The 23,559-nt window shown below is 38.0% G+C and overlaps 1 protein-coding gene and 2 long non-coding RNA genes across 5 annotated transcripts; 2 read left to right on the top strand and 1 right to left on the bottom strand.

Annotated features, from left to right (window-relative positions):
- Positions 1-2,497: 2,497 nt before the first annotated feature.
- On the bottom strand, positions 2,498-8,309 carry LOC141600322 (uncharacterized). Of its 3 annotated transcripts, XM_074420537.1 has the most exons (11): positions 8,089-8,308; positions 7,920-8,007; positions 7,301-7,753; positions 6,656-6,796; positions 6,508-6,564; positions 6,008-6,146; positions 4,156-4,260; positions 3,882-4,072; positions 3,267-3,308; positions 3,092-3,188; positions 2,498-2,957 (listed from the first exon to the last, which is right to left on the bottom strand). In XM_074420537.1, the coding sequence occupies exons 1-11, from the start codon at positions 8,244-8,246 to the stop codon at positions 2,944-2,946; spliced, it is 1,485 nt and encodes a 494-aa protein (XP_074276638.1). In that variant the 5' UTR covers positions 8,247-8,308; the 3' UTR covers positions 2,498-2,943. The 3 variants fall into 3 exon arrangements, with proteins under 3 accessions (XP_074276638.1, XP_074276637.1, XP_074276635.1); XM_074420536.1 differs by having other exon boundaries at positions 2,880-3,188; positions 4,156-4,257; positions 8,089-8,309; XM_074420534.1 differs by having other exon boundaries at positions 2,880-3,188.
- Positions 8,310-13,875: 5,566 nt separating this feature from the next.
- Positions 13,876-17,014, top strand: LOC141598411 (uncharacterized). Its single transcript, XR_012523493.1, has 4 exons — positions 13,876-14,048; positions 14,148-14,215; positions 15,275-15,361; positions 16,816-17,014. It is a non-coding gene; the product is annotated as an uncharacterized LOC141598411 (long non-coding RNA).
- A 3,286-nt stretch (positions 17,015-20,300) lies between these two features.
- On the top strand, positions 20,301-23,160 carry LOC141598410 (uncharacterized). Its single transcript, XR_012523492.1, has 3 exons — positions 20,301-20,361; positions 21,425-21,511; positions 22,956-23,160. It is a non-coding gene; the product is annotated as an uncharacterized LOC141598410 (long non-coding RNA).
- The last annotated feature ends 399 nt before the right edge of the window (positions 23,161-23,559 follow it).

The raw sequence follows: 23,559 nt of genomic DNA, 5'->3' as shown, positions 1-23,559 counted from the left end.
TGATTCCCATAATTTGGTGAATGGTGGTGAAAAAAAGGGGAAAAAAAAGAGTTGGAAAAGATGGGAAAAAAAAATGTGAGATGAAAAGAAAGAAAAAGAAAAGAAGCACGAGGGAAAATGAGAAAAATGATGAAAAAGAAGAAGAAAGAAATATGAGTTGCTTCCATGTTTGAGATATATTATTTTGGGAAGCAGTCTCTTGTGGTGTAATGCAAAATGAGTCATTATGCTGCTTTTGGCTCTAGTTCTTGTCGTTTGGGAAGGGTTAAGGTTTGGAATGAGCATCCTTGCACTTTTTGGTTAGTTGCTAGCTTGATATTAGTTCCACATGACCAAAAACATTTGTCCACCTTCTTACCTATTTCCCCTAGCCTTCTTCTTTGTCTTCTTGGCTTCTTTTCTTGCGCATATTTGATCATGATTAGCGTTATTTTGTTGATTTAGAATGTCTACCATATTAGATTGCGGGTGCATTCTCTTGAGTCGTAGATAGGAGAGTGTCACATTCACATATATTTGTCTTGTTCATAATATGGGTGGGAGTGTTTTTCCGTGAGGAGTCCAATGACATATAATAATTTTTCATACCTTACCCTTCTCCCAAAAAACAAAATAAACAAACTCCTTTTAATTCTCTTCCTCACAATTAATCAAAACCATAAAATTACTCAATTATGAACACCAGTTCTCGTGTCGATTTATTTTCGCAGTACAATTTTTACTCATTACAGTACTTTTTACCGTAAACTTTCCATTTGTCTACCCTTGACTAAAAAACATCTAATCTAATTCTTCTTTCCTCCTCTCTATTATTGAATCATTAACCATCTTCAACCTCCATCAAATTCTTCAATTATGAATAATTAATCGACCATAGACATGTATTTAATTCATAGGACTAATTAAATTGACTCTTTGTTATAATTTTGTATTCTTTTTAGTTAGGATTTATGTTAAAATGAACTAGGGTTAATTGATGTGAGATGGCTTGGGGTCCTTGGATGTTGTCGGCGACATAGTCAGTATTGCCATTTGCCAGCAAGAAGGAGGACATAATTGGTCAACGGAGGCCGTCTAGAGGTGCCTGATTTTATTAACGAACTTGGTACAAACCAAAAAACCCAAATACGCACTCAATGATTGATGTAGTACACAAGTGTAGTGCAAAACATACCACACAAATAACACAATGTCTATAAATTAATGTAGTATGCAGTACACAGTACCACTTTACGAAACTGATATAGTACTGCCGGCGACCCTAACACCCAATGGGATCCCACGCCTTAACCCACCAGTACAAACCTCGACAAATAGGATATGTGAAATTAAAGGGAAATGGATGATTAAAATTAGAGAGAATACATTAGATAGAAATTAGAGAGGGAAAATAAAAGGGATAAAAATAAAAATGTCAACTGTGTACTGAGATGAGTAGAATGTGTAATGCGAAAATCAGCACCATTTTTTTAATTAACTATGCTGCAATAATATCAAAGTAGAAAGATTAAATTAATTTAAATAAGGGTTTAAAGAAACCCAAAATCTCATTTGTGACGGCTCGTATCCGTCACTTTGGAGTGACGAATACGGAATACCGTTTCTTCTCACAAATGACCCAAATAGAGGAGAGAGAGAAGCACATGAGGGTATCCCCACCTTGTCCCCCTATCCGTTTTGTGAGTGGCATTATCCGTCACTTGCTCCGACCCGTCTTCAGCAAGACTAATTGTTAAAGAAATTAGTATCAAATTGGGGAGATGAAATCACGAGTACTACTATATGATTCTCAAGTTAGATCTTGCGTTCTCATACGCTTTACAAGGATATGTGCTATACATCAGCCAAATGGAAAACTGCAAAAATTGCAGTATAAATCACACGGCACTTCACGTCCGTGGCTTTGCAAATCGGAACCATATCATTCTCAAGAAGTATCATTTATGCAAATTACGCACTGGTGTTCGTTCGGGGGAGGGGGTGTTATCCAGCGGTGGTTGATTGGTGTGAGGAATTGAGAGATTATTAGATTGAAATAAGATGGAAGACAAGGGTATAGAAATGATAAGGCTATAATGGATTTGTGTCCATAATTGAGAAATTATGTCCATAAATGAGCATAAACCCTTAAAAATTAGCAAGCACGTGAACTCAATTTTTATGTGAACCAAAAGATAAAAACAATCACTTGGCAAGCTGCTGGGAATTGGGACTCGGTTGGACTGTAGAATGAGAGCATCAGACTGTTCAACCAGCGCCGCGTGTTTAGCCCCAACATTAAAGCTAATCTAATAGAAAAGTATACTCCTCTACAAGCCTTCGTGGCATGGAAGCTGAATTTCGTGTCATCACCTAATCTAAAATCTAATTTTCGCCAAGAATGAAGCCGACTTATAGAGCGTAACTCCTTGTAACCATGGAGTTTATGAATATGACCTCTTACATTAGCAAATCGGAAAACCCTAGAACCTTTTACACGATACAATTCTCACCTCGGTAAATGAAGTCTGAGATCATTATACAAGAAATTAACTGCTCTTCACTTTCAAGAGACCAATACATGTTTGATCGATCACATTTGATCTATCCAACAAAATGTGTCAAACTGTCAATTGTAATTCTCCACCCGTAAGGAAAACGAAAAACTTCACAGGAAATTGAAAACTCCTACTTGCTGCTGCTACTACATGGAAAAGAAAACTACCCGGGGAAAAGACACGGGAATTTTCTGAGATGCACTAAATAAATCAAGTACCTCTGCCAGTGTAGAATTTAGTGTTCATTTCCCAAGTACCTGAGATATAACACTATCCATGAGGACCATGAGTGAAGCTTAATATTTTATGCTCAATACTCCTCTCTTCAGGCAAGGCAGTGAAATTCCGGAGCTGAAAGGACTTCAGATAAAAATCCAGCAGAGTGGTTGCTTAAAAAAGAACTCTGCTATCTGGATCTGACTGAAATTTTGAATGGCCAATGCTCAGAATGAAAGGCGGTTTAGTACAGTGGGCCACAGTGCCACACTATAATTCCATTTTGGTCTCGTGACTCGGTGAAGAGAACAGCCAACCAAACAACGATGATAACTTACTGGGTGCAGGCTTTTGAACAGGAGGTTTCTCATGTAGTTCCTTCACCGTGCAGATGTCGTGATAATCAACCTTCAAATGAGGCTCAAGTATTTTTTCCTAGGAAACAAGAAAGCAACTTAATAACAGAGGTAAGATAAGAGATTTTTTCGTCGCACAATTCATACCAATGAATACCTTGAAAACTTCAAATGGGCAGAAGTCTGAATTACCACATCCCTGTAAAAAAAAAGGTTAGAAGTATGAAATGTTATAACACGGCAAATAAGGGGGGATGATAATGTCATAAAACTAAGCTTAGTGATGTCAAAAGTACGTTAAACACAGGCAGCTAAGTATTTGGAGACAATGTTACCCAAACACAGTTAAAGTATCCGAGATGGGTAAAATTTATGAAAACTCATTCTTGGATTAAAAACAAAAGTCCAAGTGTCCTACACATGGCAACGTGTGCGGGGACACGTTTTCAATTCAAAAATACAAATAAGACTTAAAATCATTAAATATAGAGCTAAATGTCCTATAAAGTAATAAACCCCTATTCCTCTACTTTTTCTGGCGCAAGCCTAACTAGTTTAGTCCTCTTAGGAGAAGTGTCTGACTAATAAGTGTCAGGTACGGAATCTATACCATATCCATGTTGTGTCGTGTGACTCGTGTCGACATGGGTACAGTCCGAAAAGTGAGGAGTCGAAGTAACTTAGCTTTTATAAACATCTTCATACACTTAAATTCTAAACTTTTTTTCCTGCAAGTCAATGTGTTGTGAAATTGTTAACAGCTGAATCTAACCGGTAAAGGTACTGGATGCTCATTGTGCAGTACGTGCACAAAATACTTGTTTGATTTTTGGGCCGGACAGCTATAAAGTACAAGCATATTATTTCCACCAAATGGGGCCACAGCACTTCCCCTCCAATTTCTTTTCTTGGGCGGTCTTGGAGGGAGCTCTAAAGGCTCTTCCCTTTGTATCAGATTGTATTCTGCAATGCATTAAAATGAAAGCACCAATTAAGATCTATACAGTGGTAGAATAACGAAAGATACTAGATATTATATTTCTAACCAGATCCTTGAAGGAATAGACCAAGTAAGCATGAGAACGGAACTACAGTCTCAGCATGAGCAAATCGAAGCCGTGCCTTCTCATAACTCCCATTTGGAAGATCTTCTGCAAGATAGATGTGAAATTGCAGTGAGCATTTGGAGGAGGTGATCCCCAACTACACAATTTCGATGCATAGCAAACCTAGTAATTTGAAGCTTCAAACTCAACAAGATCACAGATTCATAACAAAATAAGGAGACATGATATTCTTTTACAACACTAATTTCCTCTGCTATCCTTTGCATAAATATGAAGTCCACTTGACCATGGTTGCCTAATTCATACTAAGCTCCAATAGGAATATGTAATGTACATACACAATAAGCTTTTTGGCCATGTAATATGTATATTTAAACCAAAAATCATAACACATCAAAATATGGATACAATAGGAATCAGTTTATGATTCTCTGGGATTGGAGGGAATCTGGTACCCATGCCCCCCGCCCCTCTTCCCCTTTTTCTCAGAGAAGGTACGAGTTGACAAGGTTTAAGATTCACTTAGGCAAAGGTAAAGACTGTATGAAGAGCTCGCAAGTTTTCGAACAAGATAATGAAAAAACTTGAACGACTTAATATTATGTTGATGACTGTCATTGCCTTGAGCATAGTGACAGATAATTAGCAGTTTGGTAATACGGAGTTTAATATTAGAGAAAATGTGAATATTAACCAATTTCAAGAATTCGGCTATTTTATCCTCATACAGGAGCAAAATTATGAAACAAATTTAATGTGATGAGCAAAAACTTCAAGCAATTCAGAACGGGTTATTGTTGGTGTACAAATTTGTTTTCCATTCATAAGTTAGTTTCAGTATAAATACCACCTAGATGTTCCTAGAAATTAGGTACACCTAGGGCTGGTAAAGGATAATGAATCCGATTTGATTCTGTTCTATATAATACTGGGAAGTTTTCAAATAAGTGTTTCAAGATTTAACAAAAGATCAACAAGAATTCTATGAATGGAAGACATGAATTCACTTCTTGCCATGAACTTTTGTCGGCCATTGCCATCGATAACTTCGATAGTAAGCTGTTTTGTATTGTGTATTTGTGTTTGGTAATTTGTTGCTAGATATAAACGTAACATATGAATAACGGAGCATATCAATAGCTTACAGTTAATAGTATTAAAGAAGGCTTGAAGGACCCAGGGATAATCCATCGGATTTGTTGTTCACGATCCATTATTACAGGCTAATAGATACAGATTCGATCATACACTTTGGCTCTCACAGATACGTATCTGGATCCGACTGAATCTGATCCATATACAGACTGTTACCATCTCTTGTACACCCTAGATTGAATGTGAGATTGAAAGAAGATAGCTTTGTACCACATTTGTCAACATGAGAGGGAACTAGGTCATATACCAAACGTCCATACTTCCCTTTGTGTACCTACCAAGACTTTGTTAAGCATTAGAACTTGTTGGACAGTGGTCTCCATTCCACCAAAATGCAAATAGTGTGCGAGTGCATTTAATGCTTTCACCTCTATTTAAAAAGGGTTTTCCACCTAAAATTCCGCGTGTCATTTTTATCGTCTTCTTTAATTTCTCTATAATCTTTAGTTGAATTTATTTGCTTCCGTGCACTCTATACCCCTACAGGACTGCGTGCAAGTGATTCCAAGAAATGTTCACTTAACAGGTAATAGTTCACGAATCAAGAGTTATAGCCATCACATGATGCAAATAAGACAGGATCGTGACTAACAGACAATAAATAAATAAATAAAACCAACTGATACAGTAAAATCAAAAGGCCAAACAAAACAATAAAATCAGGATATCATGATACCTTTATTAGCCTTGATAGCGACTTCCATGGACTCGACTACGTCTTTTAACAAAGGTAGTCCCATACGATAGTTCACAGATTTTCCATATCCTTTCAGTATAAATCCCTCCAGATCATCCGTCCACTCCAGTAAAGCAATCTATAAAGGCATCATAGTTAGTAGGAGAAGTAGAAAAAGTAAGTCCAGACACTTCCCCCACACAGATCGCAACACTTAACTGACATAACAGAGACAGACATCAGAGTATGGTAAATAACTATTAAACCTATTATAAAAGCTCAATAAAACTCCACATCTCTCTCCGTGTCCAGGGCTCCAAGGTAACTTTATCAGAATTAACAAATATGGAGTATAAAATATAACAGGTCAAAGTACAGAAAATAATAGTTTATGTTCCAAATAAACCCAGTGCATACATGGAAATAAGAGTGAACTAAACAGTCAAACATAAAAGATTAACAATGAGTCAATGACAGAAGTCTGAACTAATAATTCACACCTCAGTTGGAAGAAAAAGACCACAAGCCTGATTAGTTATATCCAGTAAGGAGGCTTCCTGCATTGCAAATATTGTCACTAAACAGTCGAAGCCAAGCAATTACAATGTAACTTGTCCATAAAAATTATGACTTGGGCGAACAAAAAACCTGCTTGCACAAAAACCAGAGGGAAGAAATATCTTGTCTGCTGAAATTCAGTCCATAGCGTCCAGAGATGGCATGTGTAATTTCATCAAAAACAGGCTCCTTTAGCTTCTCGACTGCAGGCTCCTCATTCTCCCTGTAGTTCTACAATTGGACGTAGATGATGTAATTAAAACACGCAAAAAATTACTCCGTATCAAATACCAAGCAATACTTTATACAAGGCTAGTTAAGATAATCCAAGATGCATTATTATATAGCGACATACTTGGACATGAGATACTGGCAGAGACAATACAAACTTGACGGCCAACAGATTCAAATTAGAACCAGCGAAAAGGAATAACCACACAGAACCAGATATATAATTTGTTCTTTTCAAAAAAAATGTCTGTCTTCTTTAAGGAAATGTTGGGAAAAGGAAAACAGTCTCTGTCAGTCTTCAATCTGGACAAGTAAAAAAAGCTAAATTCGAGTAATCGTAATTTATATACTGATGATATCATTTTTTTCGTGATTCAAATAGTGAAAACCATGTTTTCAGAAAGAAAAATGCAAAGCACAAAGCAGTGACTAGCTGACTGCTTGCACTTCAAATGGGAAACTTGTAAATACTGGTAATGACCAGCCAACAGAGAGAACAGCAACCTTATAATTTTGGCATGTATCAAAGAATCTGAGCAATAGATCACTTGCACGTGTTTCAGTAGTAACAGCAAAAGCACGATGTTTTCCAGGACCAAGTGTTCCTCTTCCGCCAAACAGTCCCATTGCAAATGACACAGCACTGGCAGATGCTCTAGGAACCTGAGTGGCTTTTATAGCATATACATCGGGGTGGTAATCGTGACTGAAGAGACTAGGGAACTTATCTCGAATTCTGATACCAAGATCATAGAGTTCTTCTTCTCCCTTGACAATCAATTCTCCTCCTTTGAGTTTTCCCTTCCAAGGAGATGTCCACCCAAATAACCAAGAAGGAACTCTATCTAATGACAACTTGCGCTGTTTTGCAGTCTGTAAAAGCAGTTGCATTGAAGTTTCCAGTCTGTCCAATTCCCTCATTCGTTTCTTCGTTGGCGCTCTTGTTCCATGCCTTGCCTGTCATTATATGCCTTAAGGTTACAGAAATGAAGCGGCAATAACGACATTGTAAGTTGTAACCGGCAAAAGCAATCATACACGCCTTAAGGGAGTATAGATTAGTGGCCTCGACCACCAGTCCACCCACCACTAATCCAATTGTAAAGAGAAAATAAAAAAGTACCACAAGATTAAGATGGATAGGAGCGCAAGCATCGGGAATGGTGGCAGGAACATAGGAATTATCGGCAATATCTTTGACGGCACCGTATCTACATGCAATTTCAATTTCAATTAGGGTTATAAAATTAGTTAGAATCCGTAGTAAATGTAAATGTAAAAAGAAAAGAAACCTGGAAACAGTGGAGAGAAATTTGCGAACATCGAAAGGTTCGTCGGCGATTAACCGAGCGGAAAGAGAATGTGGAAGTACAGGTAGAAATAGCAGTAAACAAAGCAATGTCGCTTCTAGTAAGATTAAAATGCGCACAACTTTTCTTCCAACTTCCATCTTCGTCTGTACAACACACCTTTTCTTACTGCTTTTTCTTTTCCTCCCCTGAACCGCCTTCTATTTATATTTATAGTCTGTTGGACTCTGAGAAGGACACGTGTTTGCAGGTGAACTGCCTTTGTTAAAGTAGCCTACCCGTAACTTAATGCCACATGCTTCATTCCACGACCCATTTCCTTTGGAAAAAATAAAGTTACGTAACACGTATTCCCTCCAATTCACTACCAAAGCGTCTTATTTGTTGTTTTGGTAAAAATTTACCGATTAGATGTTAAGTCAATGGGTCAAAGTGATCAACTATGGCTGCGAACGAAATAGAAAATTATGGTGCAAAACTAAGTGAAAACAATGAGAGAAAGATTGACACGAGGAGCTTTTGGTGACGCGGAAACCCCGGTGTGGGAACAACCGCGGGAGGAGTCGAAATCCCGCCAATATTTGCACTATGATCAAATTATCTTAGCAAGTAAGGAACAATTACTAGTGTACTGATGTGTAACTATCAAGTTTTGTTTAGCTCTTTTTTGTATCCCGAATGCCCTTCTTGTGTCATTTGGCTTCCCCTTTATAGATGCCTCTTCTAAAGTTTTCTCCTTCAGGCTCCTCCCGGATTTTTCTCCCTGGCAGGTGGTAACGGCTCCGTGAATTAAGGAGTCATTATGGGCTTTGACTTTCTCTTTCCTCATTTGTTGCTATTTCCTCATTTTTTATTTTGTGTTTCTTTCCATTCCCACGTGTGCTTCTTTGTTTTTAATCCCGTGGTCCTGCTCTCGCCACGTCACCTATCCTCTTGATTTCATTCCCACCTACCGATGCCTGCCACGTGTTGCTCTAGAAAAATTGTAAATTTTTCCCCCAACAATTGCCCCCAAATTCCTGTACAAGTATACTTGGGCGGGAATTTTAGCATCCTAGAGCCGTCGAAATTTGTTGATATGATTATGCACGTCTTTTGTGATTTCCTGACTCCTCAACTACCGAGCCCTATTTACTCTCCTCAACCGTCTGTCCACCTTTCCCACTTCCCATAACTCTTTTCTTTTAAATCCCCTAATCTTTCTCATCTCTTTACTTTCCAACTTCCAAAAAATTTGTCTCTCTTCACTCTTCTTCTTTCAAGCCGTCCGTTTCCATCAGGTATCCTTTTTGCTTTCCTTCCCTATTTCTTGCAATGGTTCGAAAAAGCACTCGATCTTCTAGTTTCTCTGCCTCCGGTTCTAATCCCGATCCAAATAACCTATTCCCCTCCACTTCCATTCTTACTCCAACGCACTCTTGCGATTCTGAATTTGAAGCGACCGACCTTGCCCTTATCAGGGAGTGGTTCGGTTTCTCCGATGATGTGGTGGTGCATGTCCCCCTGCCGGGTCACAGAGCTGATTTTCAAAGACCCGGTTGGACTTGTTTATATTACTACCCCTTCTCTTTGGGTTTAAGATTTCCTTTCCCAAAATTAATTCAAGACTTTCTCCGTTTTAATAACCTTACCATGTGTCAAGTTGCCCCCTATGCCTGGCGCACTCTAATTCCTCTTTGCGTTATGAATGACTTGCATGATTCCGGAATTAATCTTGGGGATTTGAGTCACCTTTTCACGGTGAGGTCCCTGGGGCACGGTCAAGTGACCCTGCGTGTTCGAGAGAATGAAGAGCATTGCATAGTCTTTCCTCCTAAACCCAACGATGCTGACTGGTTCCACCGTTTTATTTTTGTGGAGATTAGTTCTCTCTCCTCTCCAGTTGATTATGTGTTCTCTGAATGGAGATCTACTGCAGGTACCTGCTGTTTTTGCTTCATTGCTTACCTTTGTTCGCTTACTTTCTTTACTTGCTTTTTTGTGCAGGTCTGAATCGCCTTATTCCCTCGCCTTACGAGACTGCTTCGTTGGTTAAGCTCTTTGGTCTGGCTCCTAACCAGAGATCTTTCAACCGTTTGCTTGGTTCTTCTTCCAGTGGAACACTTCCTGTTGACGGAGAGGAGGAGGAGGAAGTCATAATGTCTGGTATGTTCCTTTTTTTTTTTTTTTTTTTTTTTTTTTTTTTTTTTACTTAGCCTCTTGAGGCTCCTGGTGTTTCTGGTTCCTGATGTTTGCGGTTCCTGATTTCTTGTTCCCAGAATCTGCTAGACCCAAGGTTACCCTGCAAATGATACTTTCTTAAAGGAGGAATAGAGCGGTTGGTGGTGCTCCCAAGCCTGCTTCCAAGAGGAGGGTTGACCCTTCCTTAGAAGCTGAGGCTGCATGTTCGAAGAGGCCAGCTACCTCTTCCGATTCTATTCCTGTTGAAATTACACCTTTGGCGTCTCTGCCACCTGAAAATCGAGAGCCTCCTACCCCTGTGGCCCCCAACGCTCCTCCTGCCGAAATGACCCTGAAGCTCCCAGAAGGATTTGGTTGTTCCAGGGTCCTCGGGCACTGGCCCTATTTGGAGTGGTTGATGCTCCCTGGTCCTCGCTCCACGCTAGAGAAGAGGCCCCTAAAAGAAATGGCGGACATGGAGGCTGAGCATGCTTTTGAGGTAAAGACCCCCATCCCTCTTTCTTTTTCTTCACCTTCTCTTTTTTTCCTTTTTAAAGAATCCCCCTTCTTTTCTTCAGTCAGTGCAGATATCTCTCCTTCTCCGGGAGAAGCTTGCTCAACTTGAAGACAACGTCTGTCTCCTTCAGACGGAAAAGAAAGAGCTTCTCGATCAGCTTGACGCAGAGAGAAAGGGAAAGGCTAATTTCCGAGGGGAGGTTGAATCTGCTCGCAACAGCTTGAAGGAATCTGAGGAGCAGCTTGCCCAGGTCCCGGAGGCTAACAATTCCCTGACCGCTGAGAACAGGATCCTGAAAGAAAAGAAGGCCAACCTCTCTAAGGCCCTGACCGATGCTGTTGCCTGCTCTTCCTGGGAGATGAAGATTTCTTGCATCAAAGAGTTCAAGGAAGGGAAGCATCTGTCCTGGGATTTGGAGGAGGAAGAGAGGTTGTTCGCTGATTTCTTCCCCGAAAAGATCGATCTGGGAGTTTTGTCCGACTTTGAGATTGATGCTCTGGAGGAGGATGACGGATTTTCTGCTGCTGAAGAGGAAAAGGTTCAGGGAGGAACCCATGCAGCTGGAAACCTGGCTTCTGAGGGCAATTCTGCTGGTGGTTCTATCTCTACTGTTCAGCCTGCTCCTGAAAATGTACCAGCTTCTGCTGCGGGAGTGGAACATGTTCTGTTGGACTGATGAGGTTCCTGGAACCAGTTTTCTCTCTGTTTTTTAGTTTTTACTTTCTGGGCCCTGTGTGGCATAAAACTTTGTTACTTTTTGGATAATAATTTTCGGTGTGTTTTGACCTTGCTCGTGGGAGCAAGGCATATTTTGATACTTTGCCGTTTCAGGCGGCTAATTAATATTCTGCCGTTTTCAGGGTACCTTTGTTTTATCGTGCGTGCACCTTTTTTCGTTGTTTTGTTGCCGGCTTTCGTTGATTGGAGGTTATGGGATCTAGTTGCCCCTCTATTCATAGGAACCTCGCTTGCGTGGGTGCTAAGTGCTGTAGGAGCCTTGCTCGTCCGATCTGTGGGAACTTAGTCACAAGCCCACGCTTCACTGTATAACAATACAAAATTCCACCAGATTGTTTTTTTTACAAGCTCCTCTTTCTAAGACACAAGATTTCAAAATTTTGTTTTTTTAAAAGTATGTTCTGGAATGTACTATTTGCTAAGTGTAGGGTCTATAACGCTTTAAAATATGCTTACAATTATCTATCATGGTTAAAAATTTAAGCATGCTGATAGAAGTTTAAAGTCAGAAGATTTTTGTAAAAGTGAAAAAATAAAAAAGAGAACGCTTTTTTTGAAGACTTAATTGGAAATTAGGGTCTTTAGAAGGATAGGAAAACTTGACAAAACCTGGGACCTGGTAGGGTTGTATCCAGCAGACTACGTGCCTGGATGCTCGTGGTGTTGGTCATTTCAGATGTAGTATTTTTTCAAGTGGATGATATTCCAGGATCTGGGAACTATTTGCCCTTCCATTGTCACGAGCCTGTAAGCTCCATTTCCAACGACACTTTCTACCTGATATGGGCCTTCCCAATTGTAGGCAAATTTGCCTGCTCGCTGGTTTTTAGTATTTTGGAAGACTTTCTTCAGGACCAGGTCTCCCACTTGCAGGGTCCTGACCTTTACGTTTTTGTTGTAGATCCTGGCTACTGTTTGTCTGTATGAAGCCATCCTGATCTGGGCGCTGGTTCTGAGCTCATCCACCGTATCTAGGCTGCTTGTCATTTCCACCTGATTCCGCTCCTCTGTTAGGCACCCGTATCTGTGGGTTGGGACCCTGACTTCTGAAGGGATAACTGCCTCAACTTCGAATACCAGGCTGAAAGGAGTTTGTCCTGTTGCTACTTTAGGGGTGGTCCTGTCGTCAGCCCATAGAACCAGTGGTAGCTCCTCTGCCCATTTGCCCCCAATCTCTTCCAGCTTCTTTCTTAGGTTCTCTACTATGATCTTGTTGTTGGACTCTGCCTGACCGTTGGACTGGGGGTTCCTGGGAGTAGATTTCTGCAATGAAATGTTCCACCTAGCATAAAATGCTTCTGTCTTATTGCCAATAAATTGAGATCCATTATCGCATATTATTTCGGATGGAATACCAAACCTACATATGATATTGCGTTTAATGAAAGATATAACCTGGGTCTCAGTGACCTGAGAGGACGACTCTGCCTCTATCCACTTGGAGAAGTAGTCCGTCATGGCGAGCATGTAGACCTTGTTTCCTGGTGCCTTGGGCAGTGGTCCCACTATGTCCATTCCCCATTTCATAAAGGGCGAAGGTGAAATAACTAGGTGCAGGGGCTCTGCAGGCTGGTGGCTGACTGGGACATGTCTTTGACAGGCATCACACCTCTTTGCGTACTCCATAGCATCTTTGCGCATTGTTGGCCAAAAGTGTAACACCCCGTATTTTATTAAGTTGGATAAAATTCTTTTAATTGCTATTTTGAATTTAATTACATCATTTAACGATTTATATATATATGCTTAGCTAATTAATTAATTTCATCATAATTCGATACGTTAATTTTAATAATCATTAATAAGTTTATTTAAAGTTAGTTCGAGTTTATTGAAGTTAGTTCGGGTTTATTTATTTAATAATTTCCGTTTCTTTACGAGTCCTTATGAAAGTTGTTTTAAGTGAACCCGAGATGGATTTTGGGAACAAAACCGTCCAATTAGCTATTTTGAGCTTATTTCACTAAAATAGCAATTTTTATTAATATCCGTTAGTTTCGTAAAAATCGCTAATAATTCCGGTTCAAGCTGATATCGTATTATTTTCGTTAACTAGCTGAGTTTATTTTATTTTCACTCATTAAATTTATTTATTATTAATTTCGTTTTATTACTGAAACTTTTATTAAAAACCGATTTTATTAACTCGAAACGGTTTTAAAAACGAACGAAATTACTTAACGATGAAGAAACGTACGTATAATTAGAAGCTAGCAAGCTAGCTGGTGTATCATTATTATTATTATTATTATTATTATTATTATTATTATTATTATTATTATTATTATTATTATTATTATTATTATTATTATTATTATTGTTGTTGTTGTTGATGATGTACCGTCACTTTTCCCCCTTCCATTTTCTTTATTTTTTTTTCTGTCATTCGCTCAACAGCAACAACAACAATCAACAGCTCCATCACCTATTTTCCGATCATTCAAACCCCAGATCCCGCCTCCATTCTCAACCAAATTCGATAATTTTTGTACCATTCTCTTCCCCTTTCCTTCCTCCTCCTTTTAAGGTAAGAAAGTTTCCTTTTTGTAATGGTCTCGTCTTTCGCCGGCTTATAAAAGTGTCGTCTTTTAGCTTCTTTATTCCGTTTTCTTGCCCTTTTATGAAGGATTCGAAGACCCGGGGTGAGGCTCGTGCCTTGTGGACCATTTATTCGAAGAATAAGGGGCGTTTAAGGTAACACGATTTTACCGATCCTATTATTGATTGTACTTTATACATATAGTAAATACTTTGTATAAGTTAATTAGTGTGAGATGGGCTTAGAATTGGCGTGTTGGATTGCAGTAGAGTTTAGTATAATTGTCGAGGTCTATGTCCAATTTGGAGTTTCTGTTCTTTGTAAGAGTAGTACGAATGTGTATATAAGCAAGTACTCATGGTTGTGAGGTCTTATACAAGTGCAATGATTGGAAAACATGCCAAGCTTTGGTGAATTTGCTAACTGATAGTGGAGTACATGTTTCTGGAGTTAATGTTAGAATTGTGTGTGTGCATTAAAAGGGTTACTGACTTGAACGATTTCTCGATTTATAGTGGAATTGAATTATTATTGTGAGTAAAAGGTAAAGATTAGTGTAGTTGAAATCATTTGAGTGTACGTGAGATTTGGGTAATAGTATCATGGTCTGATGGTTATTAATGTTGAGTGCATCGTTAGTATTGCGAATGCTATCGTTATGGGTTAATCACTGACATTGGTTTGAGACGATTTTATACAAGTTTCATTTATCCATTTTGAGAAAAGTTGGTACCTTGGGATTCATGGTGAAGTGGGTGATTATGTTGGGTAATTTATTGGGTGAATACTATCTTTTTAATGCTTAAAATTTCGTCTTAAGACGGTCACAAATGAGCTTCTTTAATAGTGAAAATGGGTTTTGTCGAGCAGTTTTAGCGGGCTGTTTTGACGGGTTTCTTTATGCTAAATTGAACCAACCTCTTTGCTAACGTCTCAAGTACATGTACATGTTGGGTTTGGGTCTTTTGTTTGGGTGATATCCGTCGTGGTTTGGCCTAGGAAACCGTCCTAGGACGGCTGGACAGTAGGGAGTGGCCTGCTGTTGGCCTGGCCGTGGCCTAGGCAGTGGTCTGGCTAAGTCGCGAGTTTGGGCCGTATCTATAAATTGTTTTGACGCTAGTTTGGTTTAATTAAAATATAATTAAATTAATTTACGTCTCATATTTTATATAAAGATAATTCGTTAATATCGTCCTTTCACATAATTATTTTAGGTGGCTCATATGAGGTTGAAGATGAAGAGTAATTTTGGGGTTTTAGAAGCTTTCTCAAGTTTTTACTTGTCTCTTTGCTAGCGTAAGGTAACTATTCCGAGTTACTCGACGAATTAATGTCACATTAGTAGTAGATGTGGTGCTTGTTGTTTGTTAAGTGTTTAGGTGATTGATAATGTTTTACTTTCATTTTTCACATGATAGAATTTGGAAATAGCAAAATGAATGTTATAGCTATAATTGAAATGTTTTGTTGATTGTGCCGAAAACTGAGCCTTAGTCCCTTTGACTGATGCGATGTCAGTTAATTGAGTGATTGGTCACCGCACAATTTGACCCGCACTGTCGCAGTGGGGTTGCGGGTAAAAATTCGGTTGAATGAATTAGATAATCGGCCTTTTTCTTGTTTTAGGCCATTTATTATATCTCTATTTCACATGTTTAATTAGTTGAATTTAAATAGTTTCTTATCTAGTTAGTTGAATTTAAATAGCTTCTTATTTGTAGTAATGGCCCTAGTTTCCCCTAAAGCCTTTTTATATTGTTATAATTGCTAGGATTGGAAATTAGTATTGAATTCTTATTGAGGAACTGTTGGGATTGTATGCTGTAAATAGACATTTATATAGCTTTCACATGATAGAATGTTAGAATTTATGTTGGTAAGTAGGACTTTTTGCCCTCTTAAGGTTAAGTGGGTGTCTTACTTCACTTGTGTGGTGAGTCTTGGGTGGTGTGGGCTAAAATATTCAAGCTGGGACTAGCTGTGACTAGGTCCTAGGTGAGTATTTCGGCCTTCATCATAGATAGGTCTTTATAGTCTCTGACGAGTATATGTTCACTGCTTGATAGCCTTTGTGTTCCTGACTAGTGGATGTTTATCCAAGTTGGGGCATGACCTCAGGTACTAATTTTGATAGTATGGGGTCAGCTTAAGTACTAGCCGACCCTTCGGTGGTGTCCTTAGGGTACTCACTTCACTTTGTTTTAAAAAAGTTGTGAGTCTTGGGTGCGGTGGTGTGTATCCGCATGTCTAGGTCTCTGCAGATTTTAGGCTAGGGTTGTGTTGTCTCTTGGCCATGTTTTCTTAATAGTAACCGCTGAGCCAAGATACCGGTTCGATTACCTTCCCTACCTCGTGGTATAGACTTGAGTTACAAAGTGACTATTGACCGTACTAAGAACTTATGCCTGTCTTTGATATATTGCTCTTTCTTGTATGGTGATTCTATGAATCATAGAAGGTGAGATGCAAGCCGGCTATGGTTGATAGAGTTTGGATTCCTGGATGTTATGTGATTCACATGATAGTGTAGTATGAGTCGGTCTAGTTTTCACATGCTAGGACTATGTGTTGTTATATTGTTGTTCACATGATAAGCACGATTGTCTAGCATCTATATGCTAAGGCATTGTGTGATTCGTATTCATATTCTTATGTTTACATGTTATATTAATTATGACATTTCGTGGCTTGGGAGAACTCGGAGTTACTCCCCACTGACTGTGGCTTTCGTATTTGTATAAAATGCGAATGACAGGTAGGTGATGCATATATGGGGTACATGGACGAGCTAGCGAGCAAAGTAACCTTGGGACCTAGACTGGTTTTATTTCATTGTGACCCTTAAACCCTTTTTATGTCACATACATTTTAGGGACATATGTCTCCCTTTTCTATTTTGGGTTTGTATCTTTACTTTTTCTTATCATTAGCTATGTATGTAAAGTAGTTCATTAGCTTTGCAGGTGTTGGCATCCTCCTTCTGGAAATGTTTGTGAATGGTTTAGAAAAGTTTTAAAAATGACAGGTTTTAATTAGTTGAACCAATTACAAACATATCCTGTCAGTTTTTCTGTAGAATTACGTGTTTACTTTTCCGCAATAAATGAGGGTGTCACAGTTGGTATCAGAGCATATTTGCTCCCGACGCACGTTTGTGCACCCCACTATAAATAACTTGACCTTAAAATAATAAACTTGAGAGATGGGTAAGATGGGTAGATTTAGGATCTTATGTTGTAGTCTCTTTGTGTTTGCTCTTTGTTAGGTACTAACATGTTTGTTGATTGTCATTTAATAATTGTTGCGTTCTTAGATCAATGACCGTGAACTTATTTATAGTTAATGGAGTTATTGCCCTTATTAAAAAAATTTGAACTAAAGGTTTTGAAAATATTTTAATGTTTTTCACTGGTTTTAACGTCAATTAGTGTTAAAGCTTGTTATTGGAGACGTCTGATAATTAGTTTTATCATTCGTTGATGTAAAAATGTATTTTTATGTCTTTGAATTGGAATATTGATGTTCTTGAGTGATCGCCAAGAGTATCTCCGTTCCATTGAAAGGACACTTATATTTTACGAAGATCAAGACTTGATGCCTACTGCCGAAGATTGAAGATTTGTTCAAGTATTGAAGAATGCTTTTTCTTCCTCGATGATGTCCCTTATTCTTTGTGTATCTTGCCTTACTCTTTACCTCTTGGTGCCTATCCTTCTTTTAAACTCTCTTTTCTTCTTCCTTGGAAGTTACATTTGTATCCTCCCAACTTGTCCTTTCATCCTTGCTAATCCTCCCTTAACGCCTTTTAGATAGTTCTCTTTCTTTTGTGGGGTGTTAACCTTGGTTGGATAATTTGGCTTGTGGAGTTGTTTCTGGTTGACCTATAACCCCGGTTTTGAGAAGTTGTGATATTGGAAAGACTTAGGTAAGGTAATGAGACATACTTAGTGATTCTTATACCTAGTTCCTTGACAAAGTGAGTATAATTGATCGGTGGATTATTTGTATTAAGAATGAGTTGCCTATGTGATTAAAGTTATAGAACTTGGCTTTGTTGGTTATGTTTGGGATTTGAAAGCTTAGTAGGTTGAGCGTCGTCGCCTTAGGAGTAAACATGAGATAAGTTTAGAATATGAATTTGGAAGAAAACCCATTTTTAGATGTTAACAATCCCGTATAGATTGGGAATGGGATTTGGTCGTTTTGTCATGAAGGTACAATACCCTAATAGGCGTTTCCTTGTTGTCTAATTTCCCTTTCTCCTTGATCATGAGCGTTACCGTTCATACCTCCTTTCCTCGCTTCATCTTGCTCCTCCTTTAAGTTTGACACTCGTATCTGGCGAAACTCTATCTTTGACATCCTTGTAATTTTGACTTCAATTTTTACCCTATGAAAGTCATTATAGCTCTCTTGTGGCTTAAGTTTGAGCTCTCTTAACATACTTTGTTTTTATGCTATCTAAGTTACTTTCCTTTTTGTACAACTTCTAAACTTTCAAGCTACCAGTTTCGATTCATTCTTAAAGGTTTGTGTCACTTCTGCAAACCTAACCTATTTTTGAAGACTTGAAAATGAAAATTTGATTTAGTTCCCTATTCCTTTCTTGAATATAAACTCATTTATCGAAATTTTAATTACTAGACCCGAAATTTCTTTAAATTTTATCCAATTTCTATTAACCTTGATCTATTTATGACTTCTTTGTCAAAGTTTAATATTATATTTCAGGAATTTAACTCCCCTTTTAGTTTAAAGGTGAAACCTTTATTTCTACCTTGGCTTTTTGCAAAAGAACATTTGAGTAGATTACCTTTCTCTTATTTTGATTTTAACGTTGATCGGAGGTTAGAACTAGTTATTGGAAACGTTTGATAACTTGTTCTACGCTTGTCGGCGAATAGTTTTTGTTTTAAATTTGTCTCTGACTTGGAAAGTTAGCGTTCTTGTGTGCACGACAAGAGCAATTCCGTTCCATGAATGAGACTTATATTTTTGAAAACTCTTCATTAATGTTTTTGAAGGTATTTTGATTTTTGATTTATACAAATGATTTGCCTTTTGACCTTATCTTTGATTTGGAATGTGATGTTCTTGAATACGTAACGAGAACACTTTCGTTCCCTTGATGAGAATTTGGTTCTGTCGGAAAATTTTATTTGAAACTTTTGAAAGAATTTTGATTCTTACGATAAATAACCTTTAAAATGTTTTGGTTACCGATTCCAATTTCAGTTTTATTTTCATAACCTTCCATTTATACTTTCAAGTTTCGAGGACGAAACTTTTTAAAAGATGGGATGATTGTAACACCCCGTATTTTATTAAGTTGGATAAAATTCTTTTAATTGCTATTTTGAATTTAATTACATCATTTAACGATTTATATATATATGCTTAGCTAATTAATTAATTTCATCATAATTCGATACGTTAATTTTAATAATCATTAATAAGTTTATTTAAAGTTAGTTCGAGTTTATTGAAGTTAGTTCGGGTTTATTTATTTAATAATTTCCGTTTCTTTACGAGTCCTTATGAAAGTTGTTTTAAGTGAACCCGAGATGGATTTTGGGAACAAAACCGTCCAATTAGCTATTTTGAGCTTATTTCACTAAAATAGCAATTTTTATTAATATCCGTTAGTTTCGTAAAAATCGCTAATAATTCCGGTTCAAGCTGATATCGTATTATTTTCGTTAACTAGCTGAGTTTATTTTATTTTCACTCATTAAATTTATTTATTATTAATTTCGTTTTATTACTGAAACTTTTATTAAAAACCGATTTTATTAACTCGAAACGGTTTTAAAAACGAACGAAATTACTTAACGATGAAGAAACGTACGTATAATTAGAAGCTAGCAAGCTAGTTGGTGTATCATTATTATTATTATTATTATTATTATTATTATTATTATTATTATTATTATTGTTGTTGATGATGTACCGTCACTTTTCCCCCTTCCATTTTCTTTATTTTTTTTTCTGTCATTCGCTCAACAGCAACAACAACAATCAACAGCTCCATCACCTATTTTCCGATCATTCAAACCCCAGATCCCGCCTCCATTCTCAACCAAATTCGATAATTTTTGTACCATTCTCTTCCCCTTTCCTTCCTCCTCCTTTTAAGGTAAGAAAGTTTCCTTTTTGTAACGGTCTCGTCTTTCGCCGCCTTATAAAAGTGTCGTCTTTTAGCTTCTTTATTCCGTTTTCTTGCCCTTTTATGAAGGATTCAAGACCGGGGTGAGGCTCGTGCCTTGTGGACCATTTATTCGAAGAATAAGGGGCGTTTAAGGTAACACGATTTTACCGATCCTATTATTGATTGTACTTTATACATATAGTAAATACTTTGTATAAGTTAATTAGTGTGAGATGGGCTTAGAATTGGCGTGTTGGATTGCAGTAGAGTTTAGTATAATTGTCGAGGTCTATGTCCAATTTGGAGTTTCTGTTCTTTGTAAGAGTAGTACGAATGTGTATATAAGCAAGTACTCATGGTTGTGAGGTCTTATACAAGTGCAATGATTGGAAAACATGCCAAGCTTTGGTGAATTTGCTAACTGATAGTGGAGTACATGTTTCTGGAGTTAATGTTAGAATTGTGTGTGTGCATTAAAAGGGTTACTGACTTGAACGATTTCTCGATTTATAGTGGAATTGAATTATTATTGTGAGTAAAAGGTAAAGATTAGTGTAGTTGAAATCATTTGAGTGTACGTGAGATTTGGGTAATAGTATCATGGTCTGATGGTTATTAATGTTGAGTGCATCGTTAGTATTGCGAATGCTATCGTTATGGGTTAATCACTGACATTGGTTTGAGACGATTTTATACAAGTTTCATTTATCCATTTTGAGAAAAGTTGGTACCTTGGGATTCATGGTGAAGTGGGTGATTATGTTGGGTAATTTATTGGGTGAATACTATCTTTTTAATGCTTAAAATTTCGTCTTAAGACGGTCACAAATGAGCTTCTTTAATAGTGAAAATGGGTTTTGTCGAGCAGTTTTAGCGGGCTGTTTTGACGGGTTTCTTTATGCTAAATTGAACCAACCTCTTTGCTAACGTCTCAAGTACATGTACATGTTGGGTTTGGGTCTTTTGTTTGGGTGATATCCGTCGTGGTTTGGCCTAGGAAACCGTCCTAGGACGGCCGGACGATGAGGGGAGTGGCTCGCTTTGTTGGCCTGGCCGTGGCCTAGGCAGTGGTCTGGCTAAGTCGCAAGTTTGGGCCGTATCTATAAATTGTTTTGACGCTAGTTTGGTTTAATTAAAATATAATTAAATTAATTTACGTCTCATATTTTATATAAAGATAATTCGTTAATATCGTCCTTTCACATAATTATTTTAGGTGGCTCATATGAGGTTGAAGATGAAGAGTAATTTTGGGGTTTTAGAAGCTTTCTCAAGTTTTTACTTGTCTCTTTGCTAGCGTAAGGTAACTATTCCGAGTTACTCGACGAATTAATGTCACATTAGTAGTAGATGTGGTGCTTGTTGTTTGTTAAGTGTTTAGGTGATTGATAATGTTTTACTTTCATTTTTCACATGATAGAATTTGGAAATAGCAAAATGAATGTTATAGCTATAATTGAAATGTTTTGTTGATTGTGCCGAAATCGAGCCTTAGTCCCTTTGACGATGCGATGTCGATTAATTGAGTGATTGGTCACCGCAATTTGACCCGCACTGTCCGCAGTGGGGTTGCGGGTAAAAATTCGGTTGAATGAATTAGATAATCGGCCTTTTTCTTGTTTTAGGCCATTTATTATATCTCTATTTCACATGTTTAATTAGTTGAATTTAAATAGTTTCTTATCTAGTTAGTTGAATTTAAATAGCTTCTTATTTGTAGTAATGGCCCTAGTTTCCCCTAAAGCCTTTTATATTGTTATAATTGCTAGGATTGGAAATTAGTATTGAATTCTTATTGAGGAACTGTTGGGATTGTATCTTTGTAAATAGACATTTATATAGCTTTCACATGATAGAATGTTAGAATTTATGTTGGTAAGTAGGACTTTTTGCCCTCTTAAGGTTAAGTGGGTGTCTTACTTCACTTGTGTGGTGAGTCTTGGGTGGTGTGGGCTAAAATATTCAAGTGGGACTAGCGTGACTAGGTCCTAGGTGAGTATTTCGGCCTTCATCATAGATAGGTCTTTATAGTCTCGACGAGTATATGTTCACCGCTTGATAGCCTTTGTGTTCTGACTAGTGGATGTTTATCCAAGTTGGGGCATGACCTCGGTACTAATTTTGATAGTATGGGGTCGACTTAAGTACTAGCCACCCTTCGGTGGTGTCCTTAGGGTACTCACTTCACTTTGTTTTAAAAAAGTTGTGAGTCTTGGGTGCGGTGGTGTGTATCCGCATGTCTAGGTCTGCGCAGATTTTAGGCTAGGGTTGTGTTGTCTCTTGGCCATGTTTTCTTAATAGTAACCACTGAGCCAAGATACCGGTTCGATTACCTTCCCTACCTCGTGGTATAGACTTGAGTTACAAAGTGACTATTGACCGTACTAAGAACTTATGCCTGTCTTTGATATATTGCCCTTTCTTGTATGGTGATTCTATGAATCATAGAAGGTGAGATGCAAGCCGGCTATGGTTGATAGAGTTTGGATTCCTGGATGTTATGTGATTCACATGATAGTGTAGTATGAGTCGGTCTAGTTTTCACATGCTAGGACTATGTGTTGTTATATTGTTGTTCACATGATAAGCACGATTGTCTAGCATCTATATGCTAAGGCATTGTGTGATTCGTATTCATATTCTTATGTTTACATGTTATATTAATTATGACATTTCGTGGCTGGGAGAACTCGGAGTTACTCCCCACTGACTGTGGCTTTCGTATTTGTATAAAATGCGAATGACAGGTAGGTGATGCATATATGGGGTACATGGACGAGCTAGCGAGCAAAGTAACCTTGGGACCTGGACTGGTTTTATTTCATTGTGACCCTTAAACCCTTTTTATGTCACATACATTTTAGGGACATATGTCTCCCTTTTCTATTTTGGGTTTGTATCTTTACTTTTTCTTATCATTAGCTATGTATGTAAAGTAGTTCATTAGCTTTGCAGGTGTTGGCATCCTCCTTCTGGAAATGTTTGTGAATGGTTTAGAAAAGTTTTAAAAATGTCAGGTTTTAATTAGTTGAACCAATTACAAACATATCCTGTCAGTTTTTCTGTAGAATTACGTGTTTACTTTTCCGCAATAAATGAGGGTGTCACAAAAAGTACCCCTGCCTGAGGGCCTTATTGGACAGGCTTCTGCCCCCTGCATGGTTTCCACATTCACCACTGTGGAGAGCATGCAAAACAGCCTGGGATTCCTCCTTATCCAGGCACCTCAGGTAAGGTCCTGCGAGGGATTTCCTGAACAAGATGCCATCAATTAGCACAAATCTGGGGGCTTTCATTTTAAAGCTTCTTACCTCTGTTTTGTCCGCTGGAAGTATGTAATTCTGTAACCAG

Source organism: Silene latifolia, chromosome 9 (assembly GCF_048544455.1).
Source record: "Silene latifolia isolate original U9 population chromosome 9, ASM4854445v1, whole genome shotgun sequence".
Taxonomy (NCBI): Eukaryota; Viridiplantae; Streptophyta; class Magnoliopsida; order Caryophyllales; family Caryophyllaceae; genus Silene; species Silene latifolia.
Note: the sequence above shows the minus strand (reverse complement) of the source record. Positions and strands in the feature narration are given on the sequence as shown.